General features: G+C 40.2%; 1 protein-coding gene across 1 annotated transcript in view; it reads right to left on the bottom strand.

Annotated features, from left to right (window-relative positions):
* Positions 1–22,723, bottom strand: part of SRD5A2 (steroid 5 alpha-reductase 2) — a 53,591-nt gene extending 30,868 nt beyond the window's left edge. Inside the window, exon 1 of the mRNA XM_003827163.5 lies at positions 22,443–22,723. Coding sequence (XP_003827211.1) covers positions 22,443–22,723 — 281 coding nt within the window. The remainder of the gene's footprint in view (positions 1–22,442) is intronic.
* Positions 22,724–24,892: the final 2,169 nt, after the last annotated feature.

Raw genomic sequence — 24,892 nt, 5'->3', positions numbered from 1 at the left:
CTGAGGCACAATGAGACTAAGTTAGCCCAAGGTCACATAATTATGAGATATCAGAGTTGGGATTCAAGTCCAGGTGGCACTGATTCCAGAGTATCTGCTCTCTAGCATTTTCCTCTATTGCAGTCACACGTCCACATCAGAGGATTACACCCCTGGTTGCACAAGCAAGTCACCTGAGTGGCTTTAGAAATATTAAAGGGGAGGAATCACCCTGAAGACAAATTAATCACAACCTTGGGCACATGACTTTGAGCAGAAGTCATTTTAAGGGTTCCCCCAGATGATTTTAATGTGCAGCCAGGTTAAAAGCCAATGACATAATGACTCCCAGTGGCAGATTTAACTAATTTGTTTAAATTCGCATTGCTTAGATGTTTTGGCTTTTCCAAGTCTATGTCTACACAGAGAAATTGGACCGCAAAACCTAGTAAAAGGCTTAACTCAGTAAAACCATAATTTTTTTTCTTGTAATGGTCTGGTTGATCAATTTTTTTCAAGGGTTATACCATAGGAAAAACTCAATGTGAAGGCTACCTAGTAATCAACAATTTGTTTTAATTTTGGTATTGAGGGAGTAGGAATGGAGAATGATAAAATGGAGATGGAGTAGGAATGGATGAGAAATGGAAATTCATCCACATCCCCAGAACCCATTCTGGCCAATTTCTGGTCAACTCTGGTGTGGATATCTGTGACCTAGAAATCCGGAGTACAGCACCCTGGGGGCTCTTGATTTTGGAATTGTCCTAGAGCAAACTCAAAGGCTGTTATTGCTTCTAAAATAGGACCAGCTTCCTTATATTCTCCTGAACAAAAAGGAACTCATCACGAAAGCAGCCTCCTAGAGCCTGCTCCAGGCCTGACACAGGTCAGTGCTGCCTGACCTTCTGATGCAGAGTCTCAGGTTGAACAATCCTCTGATAGGACTAGTGCTATCTCACTTTCAGATCGGCCCTATGAAGCACTTTAGAAACTAGGCTCTATAGAGTCCAAATCTGCCGATAATACCAATGGATTTTAAAGCTTTTTAGCCATGGAGCATTTTCTTCAATGGAAATCTTACTTGGAAGGCCAGCAAACATAAAAATCGGGGGGAGTTTCTATACTTGAAGAGAATCTGAACCCCTACTTGGCCAGACCTTTAGTGTAGGAAAATACAAAGAGCCTTTGCCAAGAGAGGGCCAAGTAAACATCAAGAACTACTCTGACATTGTAAATAATTCTAGTAACAGGAGACCTATTTGGTTATCCCTTGACCTGTCCTGCTCTGAAGTGTGCCTGGTGTTAATTTCCTAGGCTGCCATAACAAATTGCCGCAGACTGGATAGCTTAAAACAATAGAAATGTATTGTCTCACAGTTCTGAAGGCTGGAAGTATGAGATCAAGGGGTTGGCAGAGCCATGCTTCCTCTAAAGGCTCTAGGGAGGAGTCCTTACTTGAGTGTTCCTAGCTTCTGGCAATGGTTTGCAGTCCTTGGCATTCCTTGGCTTGTCATTGCATCACTCCAATGTTTGCCTCTGTCTTCAGATGGCCATCGTCCCGGTGTTTCCCTGTGTTTGTGTCTGTTTCTCTCCTCTTATGAGGACACTAGTCACATTGGATTTAGAACCTACCTAATCCAGTATGACCTCATCTTAACTACAGTCATGCATCATAATGACATTTCGGTCAATGGCACACTAAATATATGATTATAGTCTCATTAGATTATTGTACCCCAATTGCCTACAGTCGTCAGTACAGTAACAGGCTGTAGAGGTTTGCGGCCTAGGAACAATAGGATATAGTATATGGTCTAGGTGTGTAGGAGACTGTAGCATCTAGGTTTGTGTGAGTACACTCTATGATGTTTGGACAACGATGAAATCACCTAACAACACATTACTCAGAATGTAACCACAATGTTAAGCAATGCATGACATCGCAAAGACCCTATTTCCAAATAAGGTCATAGTCTAAGGTTCTAGAGAAAACATGAATTTAGGAGAGACATGCTTCAACCCAGTACACAGCTCCAGTTCTACCTCTGAACTTGTTTATATGGCTGGGCCCCACTACCATGGCCAGATCTCCCCCAGCAGCTACCCTGACACCAGATGCCAGTGGCGCGGCTTTTTGGCTTCCATCAGCTTTTATTGCCTAAATGTTTGAGCTCCCAGACTGTGTGATCTCCAGGCTGCAAATGTTGCCACTTTGGCTTGACCTGCTGCCGAGTCCAGAATGGAATGTTTTCTTGCATATTTTCCTTTCCAGATTTCAATCAAGAAAAAAATGAGTAAGCTGTCTGCAGAAAATCCTATGGTATCTTTCCAGACAAAGAAAGACTTCCCTGGAAACCACTCTTTGACTTATTCAATATCCCTTTTTTTCTTAATTATGGCTAATATAAATTGTTTTTTAGAAAGTGTTTCTTACTAAGTGATACCATATTTTAACTGAGCCGTGCTAGAACCTACTATTATTCTTTAAAAAACCTCTTTATTCTTTGAATATTTTAACATACATTTGCATAAAACAAAAAATGTTGATTTGTATTTCAATTTTATTTTAGTTCTTCCCAAATTGCTCTAAAAAAAAGAAAAAGAAAAGATTTAAGGCCATAAACATAGATGTATAAAGTGCTGCAAGATGGCCTAAAATTTAAAGAAAAAGGAGGCAAATGAAAATAAAGATATGAAAGTAAGGTGAATTGACTAATGAAGTTAGCACCTAGACTCTATGTCAACAAGTCAGGTATGTTTGTCTACTGAATAGGACAAAAATTTATCTATGAACTTTCTAGTAACCAATACATCAGTGCCCATAAGTAAAAGTAAACAAACCAACACACACACACACACACACACAAAGCCATACAACACACCCCAACCACCAAAGTCAGCTCTGAAGAGTAATCTCAAAGTTTCCTCCAGGATCTGTTAAGATTTAAGTAGAACAGAGTGGTTTGTGAAGGTACCTATAGAACTTTATCATCACTTTTTAAAAAATTGTACGTTCCCACAATATCTATGTACATACCAATCCCCCCCCCCCTTTTTTTAAAAAGTCATTGACCATTGGGAATCAAGTATTTTAGGTAGGTGAGAGGACAGGTGCTCCAGGATATTCTATGACACGTGATTAATATATATGAACTCTTTCTGAAGTCCTGGCCCTATATCCTCTAACGGGACATTCCATTCTTCTTTCCATCTTGTTGCTACTGCTATTTAGAAATCTGTCAAGCAAGCATTGCCTTTGATGTAAGCATCTAGATAGACTGTGGGGATGCGGAGAGAGTTCTGACCAATGAACCTGAAACCAAGATGTCTAAGGGTGTCTAGAGCTCCCATCTCCTGTCCATCTTCCCCTGATTTTCCCTCTATATCTCACAGTTCCCTGAACTTCTCCAGCACTTTTTGTATTTCTGTTTAACTATCCTGGGCAATAGCACTGATTCTTAATAAGCCCTTGTTATCTGAGAACCGGCACCTGATTTCAGGCTCCTGGCCTTTGGGTGTAACTTGTTCAATGCTTTGCCCAATATAGGCCCCTGAAAAACCTGCATCAGCACTCTCTCTTCTTTTTCCATCTTTTTTGCTGTGCTTCCTTTCTCCTTTCCCAGCTTTTCTTCTTTTTACTGTTGTATCTCCTTTAAACCTCTTTCTCCATTTCCTTTTACTCCCCTTTCCCTGTTCCTTTTATGCACCTGCTCTTTTTCTTCATACCCTTGCCCTCTGAGTAGCTTCTCAATAATCCTATAGCCCTACAGAGCTTGTCACACATTACTTCAAGACTTTGTTACTCAGTGTCTCCACAAGAATGGCCTGCAGGAAGACAAGCAAAATAAACTGGATACCAAGTTTAGGAAGAAGATCAGAAGTTAGTCTCCTAAGGGCTGTTGCAGAGAAAGGCAGCAACTCATCTAGTTTTTTGGATGGGTGCCCTCCCTAAAATATTGCTCAAAGTTCCCAGAATATCATTTTATAAATTCTAGAATCAAACCTTCTGTATACCTATCCCAACCCTAGAAAAGCAATAGAGAAATGCCTCCCTGGGGAAAGCAAAGTGATTCCCTCCACATCTAATCCCTTTTTCTAAAATGAAGACTCTGCACCTTTCCAAGAGCTCAATAATAATGCAATGAGATTTGTAAAAGAGCACACCTGACTCCTCTCCAAGTGTGCCCTAACTGGGGAAACACACGGCCTCCAGTATTTACAGTGTGGATTAGCCCAGTTTTCAGGCTCCAAGACTCTATTAGCACAGCAATATTAACCTAATTACTTTCTCTAGTAAGACAAATATTAAGGCCTCCTAGACATATAATGATATTTTCCCCAAAGAGCAATGACTCAAGACTTCTTCCCATCTTACTCTGCCATGCTGGAAGACAGGGCAGCCACATCCCATTGTCAACCCCATGCAAATGTTATCTGGTTTTAATTATCTAATGGTCCTAATCTGGCAGATCCATTTAAATCATGCAAAATCTTTGAGATGATTAGCTTGTGAATATCTAAAATACAGCAGAAAACCTTTAAGTTCCCTGTTTATGTTTTTAAGTATTTATGGCATGTCCTGGTAATACTGGGAGACCTTGGAACTGTCCACTCAGTATCTTTCTTCCTGCCTCTACATTAAAATAGATGTTCAATCCAAACATCTAATGAATTACCAAGGTTTTAAAAAACTTTGAGGATTCCCCGGAATGGTAGAAAGAATAATGATTATTGGAGTGAAACCTCCCATAAGAGGCATGCTACTGACCACTGGCTCCACTTTAAAAAAATTTTTAATACCCCAGAAGATCAAAATCAAAGAGAATCAGATCAACTTCATGGCCTGAGTAACTAAATCAACTTATTTGAATAACTAGTTTACCTTTTTCTATAAATTGATCAACTTGAGGTGGATTTTGGCATCGTGAAACAACAGTTGCTCAGCCACTCATGCTAACTGATTATTACAAAATCAAGAAAATACAAATATTGACATGGGGTGGTTTTCAGCTTGAAGTAAAAAGCTCAGCAAGCCTATGAAGAGAGGCTAAGGACATAACAGGCACTTTCACTGTTGGATAAATACATGCCATTTCTCTGAGCTATAATTTTGTCTCCTTTATTTCTCAGTGTTTGCAAAAAGAAAATTGTGGTTTTCTAAGCTCAGTTGTTTAGCTTCTTAGTGCTGCCCAGGTTTACAGGTCTTTTTTTTCCTTTTTAAAAAATTTTTATGTTTAATATTTGGGGGTATATAGTGTATATGTTTATGTGGTACATGAGATATTTTGATACAGGGATGCAATGTGTAATAATCACATTAGGGTAAAATGGGGTATCCACCACCTCAAGTATTTATCCTTACTGTTACAAGCAATCCAATTATACTATTTTAGTTATCTTTAAATGAGTAATAAATTATTATTGACTGTAGTCAGTCTGTATCAAATACTAGAACTTATTCATTCAATCTAATCATATTAATGTACCCATTAACAATCCCAAGTCTTCTGATGTTATTTGGAAGCAAACAGCTCTGTACAGTTTTGCAGCAATGAGGCCTAGATATTGCCATAAATTTGAGAACTTTTAAAAAGTTTCCACCTACATTTAAATATTGTCCTGATACAAAGATGGGAACAATACACACCAGGGATTCCAAAAGGGAAAAGGAGGGAGAGGGGCAAGGGTTGAAAAACTACCTATTGGGTACTATGTTCACCACTTGTGTGATGGGATCATTAGAAGCTCAAACCTCAGCATCACACAATATACCCATGTAACAAACCTGCACATGTACCCCCTGAATTAAATTTTTAAAACAAATAAATAAATGTCCAGGGATTCAGTAGCCCTGATCAAAGGCAACATTCAAAGATTGATCTACCTCAGCATATCTCCCTCCTACGTCTACCTCCATTCCATTGTTCATTTGGACCAAACAAAAAAAGAACAAAAGCACAATCTGAGGTTTCTGCAACATAATTTTCCATGTGAAAGTTTCAAACCAATCATTCATAACCATCTGTTGGTATCTCCCACTCTTTATCTCCTACTCTATAGTCCTACAGCCACCTTCCCAGCTGCAGCTACATGGAGCCACAGGACTCATGTAAAGGAAGTCATCATTCTGCTATCCCACTTAGTCTTCTAAGTAAAATACGTCCCAAAGCATTACACGTCAAGCCTGAAGATGGAAAGTTTGGGGAAAAAAACATGACATTGAGTACAAGTAGAGGTCACTAAAACCAACAAATCAACCAGTATTGCAGATTATCCAATTAGCAAAGATAAATACTAAAACCCATTGGAGACACTTCTGCTTCCAGTCAAGGAGGAATAACAGGAATTGGATTTATCCTCCAGGCTAGAAAAAAAAAGGTAAGTTATATGAAATAATTATTTACAAAACACTAGATAATAGGCAATGAAAAACAGTGAGTGGCAAGAAAAAAATGACTCACACCACCTCATAACTGACCCAGCTTCCTGGTTTGAGAAAACTTCCAGGCTGAGGTACAGGGAAGGGGATCCCAGGGAGAAGCTAAAAGACTTCCTGAGTTGAGAAAACAAAATTGAGATTTCAAGAAATCAAGACATCTAGAATTTTCAAGACAGAGTGCTGAAAAGGACAGAGACACACGGAGACCTGCAGAGAATTTTCCTCAAGTATTAGCAGAGTGTTAATTCATGCATTTGTGTGAGGAAAGAATCACCCAAAAGAATTAAAGGGAACAGTATCCAGTGATCACACATGGCCACAAATAGAGCCTGTACCCATAAGGCAGATAGAAAAGCTCATATAAGACATTGGGTAGAATACTCAAAAAGGCTTTACCTCAGAGGAAATTATTAATTAGCCCTAGCATTAACACTCTTCTGGAACCACTGAACAAATCAGATCAAAACCTGAAAGGATCAAATTGTTTCCAAGTAACTTAACTTCATCCCAGAACAAAGCTCAAGAATATTTATAGAAACACAAAAATATCCAACACCCAATGAGGTACAATTTTCTGACCCTCCAATCAAAGATTACCAGGCATGCAAAAAGGGAGGAAAACACTGCTTATTATAGGAAAAATAATTAATCAGTCAAAACTGACACCGAAATGACACAGATATTAGGTTAGCAATGATATTAAAACAGCTGTTATAACTGCATTCCATGTGTTCACAAAATTAAGTAGGGACATGGAAGAGAGAAAAAAAGACCGAAATCCAAAATTCTAGAGATGGAAACTACAATCCCTGAGATAAAAATACCAGAGATGGGATTAGCAACAGATAAGACATTGTAGAAGAAAAGATTATGAACTTGAAGAATAGCAATAGAAATTACCCAAAAGAAGCACACAGAAAAAAAAAAGAATCCACAAAAATGAAAAGAGCATCAGTGAGTTGTAGGACAGTTTAATATACGTGTAGCTCTCATAGATATTTTCCTCAGCAAAAGAAAGGAGAAGTAGGGAGGGAATGAAGAATAGTGTATGAAAATCGTCCAATTTTGATGAAAGACTTAAGCTCATGGATTCAAGTTTAAGGAAGCCAAGAATAAGAAATACAAATACACCAAGGAATATAGTAACCCAACATCTCAAATCCAGTGATAACATGAAAATATTAAAAGTAGGCAAAGATAAGAAGATACGTTAAGTACAGAGGACAAGGATAAGGGCAAGAACAGATTTCTTGTTGGAAATAATGCAAACAAGACGACAGTGAAACATCTTTAAAGTAATGAAAGAAAGCAGCTGTCAATCTGGATTGCTATATCCTAGAATTTTCTATCTTCGAAAACAAAGAAGAAATAAAAACACTTTCAGAAATATAAATTCTGATTTCAGGTAAAAGGAAAAAATGATACCACATAGAAATATAAATCAACCCTCAAAAATGAAAAGCATCAAATATGGCAACCACATAAGTAAATATATAACTTTTTTATTATCTTATTTAAAACTGTTTAAAAGATAATTGACTATTTAAACAAAAATAATAGTAATAAGTTGAGGCTTTTATAGCACATACGTAAGTAAAACAACAACAATAACATAAGGGCAAGAGAGAAGAAATGGAAGTACATTATTTCAGATTTTTATACCATACTTGAAGTGGTATAATATCACCTTAAGGAAGACTGATAAATTTAAGATACATGCAATAAACCTTTAAGCAAATTAACAAAAGAGTTATAATGAATAAACTGACAATAATATAAATTGAAATAAAATAATACTAAATCCAAAAGATGGAATATAAATAGGAAATAGGAACAAATAACAGAGACACAAATGGAAACAAATAGCAAGATGATAGACATAATTCAAACTGTATAAATAATCTCATTAAATATAAACATTCTAATATCCCAGTTAAAAATCAGAGATTGTCAGAATGGCAGGGGCAGGGGGAAAGAAAAATTGAACAGTATGCCACCTTTGAGACACACATTAAATCTAAAGACAGAAAGAGATTAAAAGTAAAATGTTGGAATAAACGTAGATACATATACCATGTTAACCCTAGTAAAAAGAAATCTGTAGTGGCTAAGTTAATATAAGACAAAAGTAGATTTCAAAGCAAGATATTACCAAGAATAAAGAAGATTGTTTCATCACGATAAAAGCATCAATACATCAAGAGGACATACCAGTTCTGTCTCTATGCATGTAATAATAGACCTTCAAAATACATGAAGCAAAAACTGATAGAGCTGTAAGAAAAAAAAGCAAGTCTACAATTTTGATCAGATATCTCAATACTCTTCTCTCAATAATTGGTAGAATAGGTAGAGAGAAAATCATCAGGATATAGAAATTTGAAGCACACTAACAATCAAAATAACCTATGGACAATTTTAGAACACTCCTCTTCTTGGCAGTATACACATTCTTTTCATGTTTACACAGAACAGTTATTACGATTGATAGACCCAATTCTGGGCCATAAAACAAGTTTTAAATTCAGTAAGTTTAAAAGGATGTATGTCATACAAAGTATGCTCTCTATCCACAGTGGAATTAAATTAGAAATGAATACAGAACATGTCTGGAAAATTCCTAAACATTTGGAAACTAAATAACACCCTTCTAAATAACCCATAGATATGAGAATAAATCAAAGGAGAAATTAAAATATTTGAAATCAATTAAAATGGTAACAACATGTCGGAATTTGTGAGGTGCCACAAAACAATATGTAGGATGAAATTCAAAGCAATAAATGCTCATATTAGAAGAAAGAGAAAGTCTCCATTTATAAACTTGGCTTCCACCTTAATAAAAATAGAAAAAGGAGAGCAAATAAAATTCAAAGTAAGCATAAGAAAAAACATAATAAAGATCAAAACAGAAAACAATTAAATGTAAAACAAAATCAATAGTGAAACTCAATGAAATAAAAATCTAGTTCTGAGATGATCAATACAATTTCTAAAGCTCTAGTCAAAAAGATCTGGAAAAAAAGTGGAAAATATAAATTACCATGATTAAGGATGAAAGAGATGAGATCCTCTCAGATTCAAAATATTAAAAGGATAATAGTTTGGACTTTGCCAAGTGCTACTTTGCCAGGTAACATGATTGCATGTTAAGGGATCATCAACATCTTGATACAAAGGAGAAATAGAAAGATGACAATTTCATAAGTGGGTTGTGTCATAGCAGCTCAGTGGGGGAGATCTCACACACGAAGGGTGACTTTTAAAATCCCTCAGAACAGTAACTACTTATGGGGTGTCATATCTCTGCTGAGATTTAATTGCATGGTCAGTTTGTAAAATACATCTTAAAATTTTGTAATACAGTATTATTTCTTCTATTAGGTATAATAGGAGTTAAATAATTAAATACTTTAATAATACTAAAAGGAAAAAATACAAACCTAAATTATCAGCTATTTACATCACTTTATATTCCAATCATGGTCAATTTTCATTTGTACATGTCAACATGGATTAAATCAGAGTGTACTCTTTATGTGCTACTTTTTAACTAAATGGCTCCACATATTTATTTCCATACACAGATATAGTTCATGCAACTAATATTTTTGAAGTATATATGGTAATTTAATCATATTGATTACAATCAATCCCCAATTGTAGAGCATTTAGGTAACTTCCAGTGTTTCACAGTTGTGAATAATAACACTATAACTTTGTGTAGACTGATTTCTTCCTTTTGGATTATTTCCCTTGAGTAGAATTCCTGGCCCTCCTCTACTCACACCTCAAAAAAGTGAAACAGCTTATCAGCACTTGTTGAACATTTCCAGATGAACTTCACAGAAACTTTGAACAATTCTCAGTGACACAGGGCCACATATACATATAATTTTTTCACAGGCCTACCTAGTTTTCTTATTTTTATTGAAGTAAATTACTATTCAGTCAACTGAACATATTTAAAGGGTGCAATTTGGTGTGTGTGTGTGTATATATATATATATATATATGTGTATATATATATATATATATATATATATATATCTACCAGTGCAGTTTGGTAGATATATTTCATGTCACATGAAGCCATGTGACATAAAAATAATGAACACATCCATCACAACAAAAGGTTCTTCATACCCTTTGTAGTTCTACCTTCTTGTCCCTCTTGTGTCCTCAGGAAACCACTGATGTACTTTGTGTCACCATAGATTAGTTTAAATTTCATAGAATTTTATATAAACATAATCATAAAGCATGTACTCCTTCTAGTTTTTGGCTTGTACAAATAAAGCTACTACAAACATTTGTATACAAGTCTTTGTGTCACGAGATCCTTGGGGTGTCACTTCACCAGCTGGAAACCTCTGTGGCCAGCAGTGCCTTCTGCCTGAGTATTGCTCATGCCCACTGAGCTCAATCTGTCCACTCAGCCTGGCAGGCTGCACTTGGCTCATGCTACAGGCCTGGATCCCACACCTGCCAAGGGTGAGCCAGGCACAGAATGATGAGGGGTGTGTGTGTGAGTGAGCACAGGGTCCAGCCACTGTGCACAGCCAGGCACACTGATTGCTGGGCAAGGCAAGCAGCTCCAGATGACAGCATAAGTGCCGGCTCCATGTGAGGCTATGGTTGGACCAGATGTACCCCAAGTGGCTTCCACTGTGGGCACCCACATCTGGATGAAGGGAACATGGTGGTGCCTGGAAGCTTGGAGATGCCAGGAACCACAAAGCCCCAAAGAGGGTGTCATAGCCCTGGCTCAGGGCTCCCCTAGTTCTGGGCTCCCCAAAGGGTCCCAGCTCTTCTCTCCTTCTTGTTGCCTGCAATGTGACAAGCAGGGGGGCGTGTTTCAGACCTGTTTGTGTTACAGCTCTTTCAGTCCCCGCATTCAGCAGGTCCTGATTTCTTGTCCCGTGTCCAGGAACAATGAGGTACGCAAACAACTGGGGGATGAGCAAGGCAGAGAGGAGCTTCAGTGAGTGACAGAGAGGCTCTTGGGAGACCCAAAGTGGGCAGTTCCTTCCCACAGCTGGTAGTCCTGATGTCTGTCCAAGTCTGGATGAGTCCAGAGTTTTTATAGCCTCAGAAGGAAGGGCGTGCTGATTGGTCCATGGGCCACCATGAGCAGGTTCAGAAAAAGCACCATAAATTGTCACTCTGGGCCACTGACTCCATCCAGAATTGACAGCCCAGCACCCAGGCTTCAGGCCATCCCTGGCTTGAAGGTGGGGTTTCACCCGAGACCTGCCCCTTTCCACCCAGGAGCCTGTCTGCCTCCTGCCACCATCCACATGCCATCCATGGTGCCCAGGCTGTTAGTGCCAAGGGGTGCTTGCAAGCCTGCACTAAGCCACCCTCAGCCCCCACTTGCCCCTCCTCCCATGCTCATCAGCACCCAAAGTCTGGAGGAGGCCAAGGCAGCAGGGGGCTGGTGTGTCAATGCCGCCCTGAGCTTGCACATGCCAGGCCGAGCAACAGCACCTTGGCTCAGCCACAACTTTGTTCCACCCCAGAGCAGGCGCCTAGAGTGGGAAGAGGCCAAGGAGCGGGAGCAGGTACTTCCAAGCCTTCAGGGGCAGGGGCGCTTCCCAGGCCCCTGAGAGCACGGGGAAGCCCGGGTCCAGAGCCATGGCTGGGTGGCTGCAGCTGCGCCAAGGAGCACTGGCCTTCTGCCCCACCAACTTGGTAGGGGATGGGGCTCATGCCTGTTCCTGGCCGTGCCAGCTCTGTGGAGTGCACAGCCCCAGCCACGCCTCTAACACTGCAGCCACTCCAGTCAGGCTGCTGCTACCACCATTTGTATGAACACATGCTTTTATTTTTCTTAGAAAAATAACCCGAAATGCAATGGCTACATTATATGATAGGTATATGTTTCACTTTTTAAGAAACAATCAAACCATTTTCCAAAGTGGTTGTCATTTAAATTCCCATCAAAGGTATGAGAGTTCCAGCTCTTCCACATCCTCACAAACACTTGGTATGGTCAGTATTTTTTATTTGAGCCATTCTATCAGACACATAGTGATACCCCATTGTGGTTTAATTTGCATTTCCCTAATCACTAATAATGAGCATCCTTTCATGTTCTTGTTTGCCAATCATACGTTTTCTTTGGCAAAGTATCTGTTCATATAATTCTCCTATTTTTAAAGTTAAGGTGCAAAGGCAGTTCATTGGACAAAAAGTAGTATTTTCAACAAATGGTACTAAAACAATTGACTGTCCACATGCAAAAAACAAAAAACAAAAAAAAAACACAACAAAAAAACTTTGATTCAAACTTGGAAACCTACTTTAAAAATTAATTCAAAATGTGTCATAGACCTGAAATTAAAACCTAAAACTACAAATCTTGTAGAAGGAAATATAAGAGAAAATCACTGTGACCTTAGATTAGGCAAAAATTTTTTAGATATCACATCAAAAGCCAAAGAAAAATGGAAAAATTAGACTTCATCAAAATTAAACATTTCTGTTTTTCAAAAGACAGTTAAGACAAATTACACCAGATGCGTAAAGAAGAGCTGGTACCACTCCTACTTAAACTACTCCAAAAAATTGAGGAAGAGGGACTCCTCCCCAACTCATTCTATGAGGCCAGAATCATCCTCATACCAAAACCTCACAGAGACACAACAGAAAAAGAAAACTTCAGGCCGATATCCCTGATGAACATCAAGGCAAAAATCCCTAACAAAACACTGGCAAACTGAATCTGGTAGGACATCAAAAAGCTAATCCACCAGGATCAAGCAGGCTTTATCCCTGGGATACAAGGTTGTGTCAACATATGCAAATCAGTAAATGTGATTTACATAAGCAGAACTAAAAACAAAAACTACATGATTATCTTAATAGATTCAGAAAAGGCTTTCAATACAACTAAACACCTCATCATGTTAAAAACCCTCAACAAATGAGGCATTAAAGAAACATAATTCAAAATAACAAGAGCCATCAATGACAAACCCACAGCTAACATCATACTGAATAGGCAAAAGCTGGAAGCATTCCCCTTGAAAACTAGAACAAGATAAGGATACCCTCTCTCACCACTCCTTTTCAACATAGTACTGGAAATCCTGGCCAGAGAAATCAGGTAAGAGAAAGAAATAAAAGGCATACAAATAGGAAGAGAAGAGGTTAAACTATTCCTGTTTGCAGATGATGTGATTCTATACCTGGAACACCCCATAGTCTCTTCCCAAAAGCTTCTTGGTCTGATAAACAACTTCAGTAAAGTTTCAGGATACAAAATCAATGTACAAAAATTACTAGCATTCCTATACACCAACAACATCCAAACTGACAGCCAAATCAAGAATGCAATCCCATTCATGATTGCAGCAAAGAGAATAAAATACCTAGAAATACAACTAACCAGAGAGGTAAAAGATCTCTACAATGAGAATGACAAAACACTGCTGAAAGAAATCAGAGATGACACAAACAGAAAAACATTCCATGCTCATGGATAGAAAGAATCAATATTGTTAAAATGGTCATACTGCCAAAGCGATTTACAGATTAAATGCTATTCCTATCAAACTACTGATGACATTCTTCACAGAATTAGAAAAAAAACTATTTTAAAATTCATATGGAATCAAAAAAGAGCTGGGATAACCAGGCAATCCTAAGAAAAAAGAACAAAGCTGGAGGCACCACATTACCTGACTTCAAACTACACTACAAGGCTACAGTAACCAAAACAGTATGGCACTGGTACAAAAACAGACATATAGACCAATGGAACAGGATAGAGTGCCCAGAAACAATGCTGCATACCTACAACCATCTGATATTTAATAAAGTTGACAAAAGCAAGTAACAGGGAAAGGACTCCCTATTCAAAATGGTGCTGGGATAACTGACTAGCCATATGCAGAAAATTGGAACTGGACCTCTACCTTACACCGCATACAAAAATCAACTCAAGATGAATTAAAGACTTAAATGTAAAACCTAAAACCATAAACACCCTAGAAGAAAACCTAGAAAATGCCATTCTGGACATAGGATCTGGCAAAGACTTCATGACAAAGACTCCAAAAGCAATTGCAACATAACCAAAAATTGACAAATAGGACCTAATTAAACTAAAGAGCTTCTGCACAGGAAAAAAAAACTATCAAGAGAGTAAACATGCAACTTACAGAATGGGAAAAAATATCTGCAAACTGTGCATCTGACAAAGGTCTAATATCCAGCATCTATAAGGAATTTAAACTAATTTACAAGCAAAAATCAAACAATCCAATTAAAAGTGGGCAAAGGACATCAACAGATACTTTTCAAAACAAGATATATGTGGCCAACAAGGATATGAAAAAATGCTCGGCATCACTAATCATTAGAGAAATGCAAATCAAAACCACCATAAAATATCATCTCACATCAATCAGAATAGCTACTATTAAAAAGTCAAAAATAATAAATGCTGGCAAGGTTATGGAGAAAAGGGAATGCCTATACACTGCTAGGAGGAATTTCTCAAATAATTTAAAACAGAATCACCATTGAACTCAGCAATCCCATTATTGGGTATATCCCCAAAGGAATATATATTGTTCTACCATAAAGACACATGCATGTGCATGCTCATTGCAGCAGTATTCACAATAGCAAAGACATGAAATCAACCTAAATATCCATCAATGGTGGACTGGATAAAGAAAATGTGGCATATATACACCATGGAATATTATGCAGCCATGAAAAATAATGAGATCATGTCCTTTGCAGGCCATTATCCTCAGCTAACTAACATAGAAACTGAAAACCAACTGCATATCCTCACTTATAAATGGGAGCTAAACACCAAGTACATATGGATACTAAGAGAACAACAGAACTGGGGTCTACTTGAGGGTGGAGGATGGAAGGAGGGTGATGATTGAAAAAATACCTATCGGGTAGTATGCTTATTACTGGGGTGATGAAATAATCTGTACACCAAACCCCTGAGACATGTAGTTTACCTGTATAACAGAACGGCATATGTAAACTTGAACCTAAAAATAATTCTTTTAAAACAAAAGACAGTTAAGAGAATAAAAGAGACAAGTCACAAACTGAGAGAAAATATTTGCTAACTTTATACCTGGCAAAATACTTCTATCCAGAATACATAAACAACTTTTAAAACTCAATAATAAGAAAACAAACAACCCAATACACTAGAACTTAGATTTGTTTATCACATGAGTAACTTTTGGCAAGTAAAGGGCATTGACTGAGAGCATGAGACACAGAGTTAAGTTTTAAAAGATAGAAGTAAGATCATGTACTGCTGATACAAGAGGGCAGGCAGAGAGGCAAGAGAGAACCAGAGTCTATACATGAAAAAAGATCTTGGGATGTTTCGTGGTTAGAAAGAAAAAATATCAAAACCAAATTACCCTGTTTTCTTCACAGTAACTTCTAGGATCAGCCTTAACAATATGGAGCAAATATAAAAAAAAAGAAATTGAAAGAGGCCCAGAGCCTAATTTAAGACTTGGGTAGTAGGACTGGATAATATGGCATAGTTACAGAAGATGTTTGGAATCTAAAAGTAGAGAGATACTCCAAGACTGAGTATACAAAGTATAAGGCAAATTTAAGTCACAGATCACCACATGGGCCCCTTTTCCCAACAGACATCATGTCCCCACCCAGAAATCTGGGAACAGGCCATTCTTCAAGGACCAGGTCAAGTCTCCCATCTTCACTCCCACTCACTCCATCAATGCTCTGCACTGCAATCACTTGTAAAATAGCACTAATAACACGGATTGCCTCAAGGACAAAATGAGATAGCCAATGCAAAGAACATAATATAATGCCTGGAACACCCAGAGCTCAATAAATATTGGTTTCCCTTCTCTCCCTTCTATAACCTAATGGAAGACAAATTGCACTGTTGGCCCTAGTTCAGGGGTTTTTAAAATTTAGAGCTCCTATGTTGAGCTGAGTCTCGTTAAAGGCTCCTGGGTTGAGCACAGAAACTTTTTAAACAACTTGAGTCCAGACTTTGATGTCCCCATTGCCATACCTGGCAGGGAGTCAACAGCAGAACGGGAAGTACCCCAAGTTGCGAAACAAGTTGCCAGGCTGTGGCAAAATTCAATAAGTAGACAACGTTTGTATTCCATCTAGTAACAAAAAATATTTATGCTCCCCCTACAGCTGGCTGAGGGCCCTTCATTAGAGCATCACTGCAAGCCCTTCCACTGTCCCTCACCCATTCCTCCTCAGGCAAGGAAATGTGAATTACCTGATGGGTCAATCTGGGAGCAGGACCTGCCAAAGGATGCGTACAGCTCAGCCCTTCTGCTGTCTTTTCAGAACAGGTACCACTGTGAGAGGCCTGTGGTTGCCCAGCCATGATCATAGCTAGTTATTTCTGAGGTACTGTGTTATAAGGCCCATATAATCCAAAAATCTAAGCCACATTCCCCCAAACCAGCTTTACCAGTAATAAAAGGTGGTAATATGTCTCTAGTTACCTAATTCCTGGATCTCTCAGTTAGTTCTGAACTTGAATGGAGAAGAAGGGTGCCATTTTGAGGCCCCCTCAACACCTATCCACCTATCTATCTGCCCCCTGTCCCATGCACAATCAAACATAGACAGGCACTAGGGCCCTCTCAGATGAATGTTCAGTGGCCTTGCTGGGGCCCGTGCTAACCAGGCTTCTTTCCCCCTCAGTTTACATTTTCCCACCTGCCTGATATTGTCAGACTGACGTTGCTGCCACCCAAGTTTCACACCAGAAAGAGTGAGAAGCACACAATGAAGGTTCTTTCCTGCCTTCTTCCTAGAGGGCAAGCACTAGGTATTGTACTCCTATGACTCCCATGAGACCTAGCATAGTTCTGAGCCTATAGAACTCTGATAAAGATCAGGAGACCAGGCTTCAAGCTCCACTCTGCCCTTTCTTGCCATGTAACTTGGTACATGTCACTTGGCCAGTCTGAATCCTTGAATTCCCATCGTAATTCTTTATTTTGTTTGTTCTTTTTAAGTGACATTAAATTAGATTTTAAATGGACAAAAAGTTGGTCCTTTCTTCAGTGTGGTAAAAGTGAAGTGGTCACGATCTCCAAAGCTGGTTTATATTTTTGGCAAACATAGCTATATATTTTTCAGATGTGCTTATGATGTCATTCCATTTAGAATGAAAACTCCAAGACTCCTACTATTTTCCCATAAAAGTTCAAATAAAAACTTAGAACCCAAGAATTCTCAGAAAACAATATTTACTGCCAAGTCCCCACTTACATGTAGCAGAAATTTTCTAAGATATGCCCACTGCTTTGCTATAGAATTTAACCAAATTTTATTATAGAATTATCAGGGCACTGAATGTAAAGCCACGCCATTCACAGTTTTCTTTAGAAGGGATTGGTAAACTATGGCCCATAGGCCAAATATGGCCCACTGCTTGTTTTTGTAAATAAAGCTTTATTGGAATACAACCACATTCATCTGTTTACATAATGTCTGTAGCTGCTTTCCCGCTATAACAGTAGGGGTGAGTTGCTGCAATAGAGATCATGACCTGGCTTTTTACAGAAAAAGTTTGCTGACTCTCATTCTAAAAAAATCCTTCAATTAATCTTAATTTATTTAAATTATGACTCAGGAACATCCTTAACACATGATTAAGTGATCACAGGAATGTTGCTTATCTTGCTTGGGCTTTTTTTTACTTAATCTGTAAGAGGAGAGATTTGTCTATTGTTTCCAAAGTAGCCATTAATTCTCATTCTGATTCTCAGCAGATGAGTAGTTTTCTTAGCAAGGTCTGATTACTTCTGAATAGTTGAGACATCTGCACCTCTCGTGAAATAAGAGAAGCATTGGCAGGGGCTCATGAGAAGACTCAAGTTCCAACTCTTTGATTTCCCTCTAACTGACCCAACCTTTTGTGCTTTGCTTCTGTAAAATGAAGAGGCTGGGCAGATGAGAACTACGTTTCCTTAGAACAGATAATTATGATCCAGTGTGTGAAATGCCTCATCGAAAGCCACACTGCCTATTATGAAAGCCCAAAGAACAGCATCACAACTGGATTTAGAGAAAAGAAAAGACTCAGACAAGGCTTCTTGGAGGAAAGGATGCCTGACCTGAATCTTGAAGGATGAGGAGAAATTCCGCTGGGGAATGAACTGACTAATAAAGCAAAAAGCACCTTATTGAAGCCATCATTTTATTTGGCTAATCAAAAAAATGTTTCAGCATCTAAACCTCAAGGAATATCTCTCCGAATTCAAACAGACTCTAATGTGTGCATTATACTCTGCTTCTAGATGTATATCATGGAAATTACATTGCCCAAAACCTTTTCACAATGTAGTCACTTCTTCTCTGGAAAAAAAAATGTTTCTTTGTCTTGTTCATTCAGTTATCAAGGTCCTATCAAAGTCTTGAAAAAGACATCAGCCACCACATGCATAAGTGATGTGACTGACCACTATATGGAACACCAAGACTTCTTGGGAAAGTGAAGATCAATCAGAGAGTTTAGACAAGGGGTCATTCCACAGCTGTAATCACAGTCAACAAGAGGTGAGATAACTCTTGACTTCAAATGACTTTGGCAGTGGGATTAGGCAATGTGCTTAGGCAGCAGTCATTTCCATGTGGCTAAAGAATCCAAACAGCCACAACAATAGATTCTGAAGAGAGGAAAGTTATCTGAATTGACCTAACTATGCAATCTCAGCAATTATGATTCCCAAGTAATTGCTAGCTCTCCTACAATTCTGTCTGTACGGTTGTTGTAAGTAGAGTTCATTCATGCATTCAACAAATTCTAGTGAGTACCAACTATGTACCAGCTCTTTGTATACAATGGGGATACAGCCATAAAAAAGTGAGACAAAAACCTTTGACCCTGTGGAATCTACATTCTTGTGTGCCATCCTTGTATTGAGAAAAGTACAATGAGTTTTAACTTCTATTTGATGGGACATATTGCTGCTTTGAACAGTCCCCAATGGACATTTTGCAAAAGAGTCTGAGCCAAACCTGAGCCATCCTTTCTCCCTGTCTCTCCGTCTTATTCTCTGTCTTAGCAACACACAGCACGAGATAAAGCCAAGACAGCCTGATGCTTGTTCCTTAATGCACCCTCAGTATCAAGCCAAATGACTCCTTAAGCCTCGAAACAGATATGTATGATTATATCAAGACCCTAAAGAATGTTCATAACCTTTGAACCACTTCTGGAAATCCTAAGAAAATAGATCTAACCTTTGAAAAGAATTTAGATGCAAAAAAATGTACATTACAGCTTCAATGAACCTAGCCTCACCCCGAGACAAATTAAATGTCCAACTATAAATGAATATATAGATAAATTATTATTTTTACAGTAGATGAAATAAGCAGATATTAAGAAATCTGTGATAATGTTGGAAAATACTATAAAATGTTAGGTAATTAAACAGAACTAAAAAACCATATATTCAACATAACAAGCATGTGTGAAAATCTACTAAGGAAAAAGATTTGATAGAAATTCTCTAAAACATTAATATTTAATATACTTAGATGTAATTATGAGTATTTTCTACTTTTGGGATTTTTCCATTTTTCATTAGGAAAAAATGTTTTTATAATTTAAAAAATTTTTACATAATAATTTTAAGAATAAATATAGTTTTTAAAAAGCAAGAATGAGGTCGCATTTATCCAACAAGTATACAACTGTTTATTATCATACCTGAAGAGCCTGAGATCTGGATTCATACTGCCTGGGTTTGAACTCTGATTCCTCGTTATTGTGTGACCTTGGGCAAGTAAGTTATTTAACCTTTTCTTGCTCCAGTTTTCCACCTGCAAAATGGGCGTGCCTACCTAAATGTGTTGGTATGAGGATGAGTAAATTATTTACTCAGAGTGTTTGGCACTCAGAGTGTTTGGCACACAGAGTGTAACACCCTGTAAGCACTCAAATAATAACAGATCACACACTCCAGTGGCTTCAAAGAAAGAATTCAAAAAAGAGGAAAGACAAACATCAGATCCCGATGCCTCAGGAACAAGTAGCTCAAGAGTTGTACTTCCAGTGGGCAATTTTCCCTCAGGCAGAATGAATCTCCAAGTCCTTTACTAATATTTTAAAATTTCCTCTGAAGAAGGACAATATGTAGATATTTGTTTTATGCATAATTACTCCTTTGGGGTTTTTTTTAAATGCACCGGTCATAATTTATTGTGCAAAGTGACTTTTGATTTCAAAAACAAGCCTAAAGATTACATTAATAGGATTGTCACAAAACACTAATCATTAAGATGAAATGACCTCATAAAAATATTGCTTATGTTGCCAACATACAGTAGTTAATTTGAAGATAAAAATAATTGTTGATAAAAATCACATTTCTGTCAAATGTCTGTTCAAAAATCAGTGAAATAAAAAACTAATCTCTTATCTCCTGTATCCAACATCCTTCTTTCTGTGCAAATTAAATCATCTAAATCTGAGTAAAATAAAATCTGTGTAAAATAAAGAATCTTGTTCACAGCAGGCTTTTAGTAAATATTTGTTGAAAGGATACAGTTTAGTTCTTATTACTTGACAACATTTGCCTTTTAAAAAGAGTGAGAATTCAGTTAAGATTGCATAAATATTGAATCTTGACCAATAAAGAAGATTCAGAGGATAAGAGGAAATTAAGAAAGACAGTTTGAAATCTGTCTCTGACACCTTCTTCTCTCGAAATGAGGCATCACTTTCTCTTTACGAGACAGATTATGCCAGAGGCATTCTTTATCCTAATTTCTAATCCAAACTTCCTTGATCTTTTGACCCTAGGAATCTTCTACTCAAAATAAGGCAAAACCTTCAAGGTTTTGATTTCGTTTGATAACTTTTCTCTGTTTATGGGCTCTGTTCTCTTCTTGCATAGAATATCTGCCTACTTAAAACGGCTAAAAGGTCTTAAACCTCAGAGATTCACAAGCTCAGATTTGCATCTTAGCGGGCACCAGCTGTATTGTCTTCTTTCAGTCCCATAACCTTACTCAGCCTCAGTTTCTTTGTAAAGTGGACATAATAAATATCTCTCAAAAGGTTACAACAGAGTTAAGTGAGACCATAGATACTAAACGATTGGGCATGGTAGGCAATTTAACAATGTGTTCGTTCTTCCCTTTCCCTGTGAGACTTTACTGAGGCTGGACAGTCTTTCTCTGAACCCTGACATCCCTTGGTCTCTTTCCTGTCTTTCCTTCCCAGAGCAGAAAGCAAAGTTCTCCTGAACCCGGATTTTTTAAATCTAGAAGAACATTTGAGCTGTAAGATACCCACTCACATTTCAAGTCCCAGGGAAATTGGAAAGGTAGATGAATTGGTGGTGTGCTTGGTCCCTTTTGGGAGGGGCCTAAGACGCGGGGACTCTCGCTTGAGTCAGTGGGATCTCACTATATTCTCTTCCCCATCTGTGAAGTCTGGATTTGGGCTCTACCCACCTTCCTCCTTAGACCTGCAAAGACTAAATCAATGAGAACCTCTGAGCTGAGTTTCCCTCGGGAGATGCCAAACGCGTAAGACTCTCCCAAGATCCCAGAACTAATCTGTCCCCACCCTGCAAGGAAAAGGTGAAGGAAGAAAGGGAAGCGGGGCGGGGCGCGATATGCCACAGGTAACCGCCGCCTGCGCGCAGTTAAGGAACAGTCCTGTCCAATAGGTCTCCCCAACCTGAGCTTTCCAGGTTGCCTCTCGCCCGCAGGACCTCTTTCTCTCGAGCAGCCAGAGGATTTGGAGCTGCTGAGAGCGGATGAGGTCCTGGGGGAGTGAAGGCGGCGTCTGTCCCGCAGCCGCCTGTCAACTCTCTAGCGTCCAAGCCCCGGCCCCGGCCCCCGCCAGGTGAGCCAGGCAGGCTGGCCTCCGCGTTCCTCACAGCGCCCCACGCTGCCTCCTTGGCGTTCCTCGATGCGCGCTCCACGCTGCGCTCCTGGACGCCGGGAGCAGGGCAGTGCGCTGCACTGGGCACCCGCAGGGGGAAAACGCTACCTGTGGAAGTAATGTACGCAGAAGAGGCCCAGAAGTACCGTCCCAGGTGGCCCGAAGAGGGAGAGGGGCTGCCGGGCGAGGATCCCCGCGGGCACCGCGAAGGAAGGCAGCTCCTGCAGGAACCAGGCGGCGCGGGCTGGCAGGCGGGTAGCCGCCGGCTTCAGGCTCTCCGTGTGCTTCCCGTAGCCGGAGGGCTTCGCGACGTACAAGGCCAGTGCCCCAAGGGCGACCAAAGTGGCGCTGCCTGCCAGCACTGGGCTCTGCTGGCACTGAACCTGCATCGCGCCGTGATCCTCGCCGGTGGCCGCTGCCCTCCCACAAGAGAGCGCGGCCCCGGCAACCCCTTTATGGAGCGCCAGACGCCACCCATGTCCGCCCCCTCGGCCTTGGCTCCCGCCCCTCCATGCTGCCTCCCACCTCGCCGCGTCCAGCCCTGGCGCGGCTTCGCAGCAATACCCCTTTCTCAAGGATGCAGCCGCGGGGGCGGGAGGAGAACGAAGGCCTTCTTAGTTCGCCCGCCCTCTCCACCGCTTTACATTCACCTCCCCTTAGGCTGTCCTTCCATGACTTGTTCCTCAACTATTAGCGTCTGATGCGGCAACTTCTGGAACTAAGACACGGGAAGATAACCCCACGGGGACGATTCAGCTGGGGTGGTTCTTCCGCCCCAACACACACCCTCTGTGCCGTCGGTCACCACGCAGTCCCACCCTCGAACATCCAAGCCAAGGTCTTTCCATCTCCTCCGGTTCTTTATGCACTTTCACTCCCTCACAGCTCCCACCCAACATAGGACCTTCCTTGGACCCTGAACCATCCTGGCTCTCTGAGCGTCTGCCAGCCCTTCTGCTCTGGGGCGCCGCGCTCCTTAGCCACTCTCAGCATCAGTGCCAGCTCTGCCCCACCACACGCCCCCGGCAGGTACCAGTCTCTCCCGGCCCTAATTCCTCAGCGGTTTCTCTCTGCATCCCCGCACGCGTCCCTGAGCCGCCTGCCTGGGTCAGAGAGGAGCGTCCGCTGAGCTCGGGTGATAATGCACAGATTGGGGCCAGAAGTCGAGATTCTGCGCGTCCTCTCCCGCCACCCCACTCCCGGTCCCCTAGAGTGGCCCAGACTCAGGCTAAAGTCTAGGGCTTCTTTCCTGGGATGCCCTTTCCCAGCTCCTAGAGCCAATGAGCCGTGGCCCATCAGGTGGTGGCCTGGCGACCCCGCTGTTCTCTGAACTCCTGTCTAGCCGTCATACACGCAGACGCGGTTCTTTCTCTCTTCCGTTTCCCACCTTTATGTTATCCTCCAGCCCCTCCGTCTTCTACCTCTTCCGTTCTATGATTCAGCTTCCAGGCTTTCTTGGCTGCCTCCTCCTCTGTTTCCCAACCCTTCTTTTCTTCTCTCCCTTCTTTCTTCGACCCGGCTTTCTCCTTTAGGTTGACCTCCTCTTCCCACCTGCTGTTTACCTCATTCTTTCATCTTCCTGTCCCATCTCCCTTGATTACTTTATCCCTGTTTTCTCCTCTGGTCCCTACTTGGGGCTCCACCCCAGTCCTTCTCATTTTTCACTCTTCCCTTACTTTGGAGGTCTCTTCTCTTCCTTCCCCTTCAACTCACGCCTCCCAGGAGCCCCATTCAGTGTATCTCCATCCACTTCTGCTGGATCAGGCCAGCTGGTCCAATGACAGACACAATCCCTCATCTGCTCCCGTTTGGGGTGTCTCCTGATTCTTGGCACACATGGTATATGGTGATGCATTAGCACTACAGGGCACCCTCTGCTTGCTGACCAAGAGTCGTTTATCATATTCCCATTGGGTTATAATTAATGCTAATCATACTTCAGTTTTTAATTGATCACCACTTTGGAATCACTCACACTGACCGAAGCATTTTTCATGGAAAAACCAGGTCTTAGCCATCATAGCCGTTTCAAGCTTTTTTTGCACTGGCTTTAGAGTACAAGTCCAGTCCCAGCTTCCTCAGCTACAACCTGCTTGTTGAAGATGCCCAAATCTGGATTGCCAGCAAAGATATGAGCTTTAGCTCTGCGTTTTCTCCCTGCTGGAAAACTCCACTTACATGTCCTTCAGAGACCTCAAAATCAGCCCTACCCAAAACTAAACCCAGTTATTTTTCCCTCCACCCACTTGGACCCAAATTCTCCTTCTATGTTCCTGAGTGTTACCTCTTCCCTGTCCTCAATTGCCATAGCCTCCCTAGGAAGCTGGCTCATAGACTCAGTAAACAATAGATTTCATGATACCATACAGCATTAGGAGAACAGGCAGTGCACTATTTCAAACCCAGCTCAATGGAATAATTTTTTTAAATGAAATGTCTTCTGTCTCAATTTCTTCCTCTCTTTTCTTCCGACTCTGCCCACTTTTTGTCCTCATGATCTTTTCTCCACTATTATAACAATTAGCTTGATAAAACCAGTCATCTTCAGCTTATGCATC

This window comes from Pan paniscus, chromosome 12 (assembly GCF_029289425.2).
Source record: "Pan paniscus chromosome 12, NHGRI_mPanPan1-v2.0_pri, whole genome shotgun sequence".
Lineage (NCBI taxonomy): Eukaryota > Metazoa > Chordata > Mammalia > Primates > Hominidae > Pan > Pan paniscus.
The sequence above is the reverse complement of the archived record's forward strand: the minus strand, read 5'-3'. Positions and strand labels throughout refer to the sequence as shown.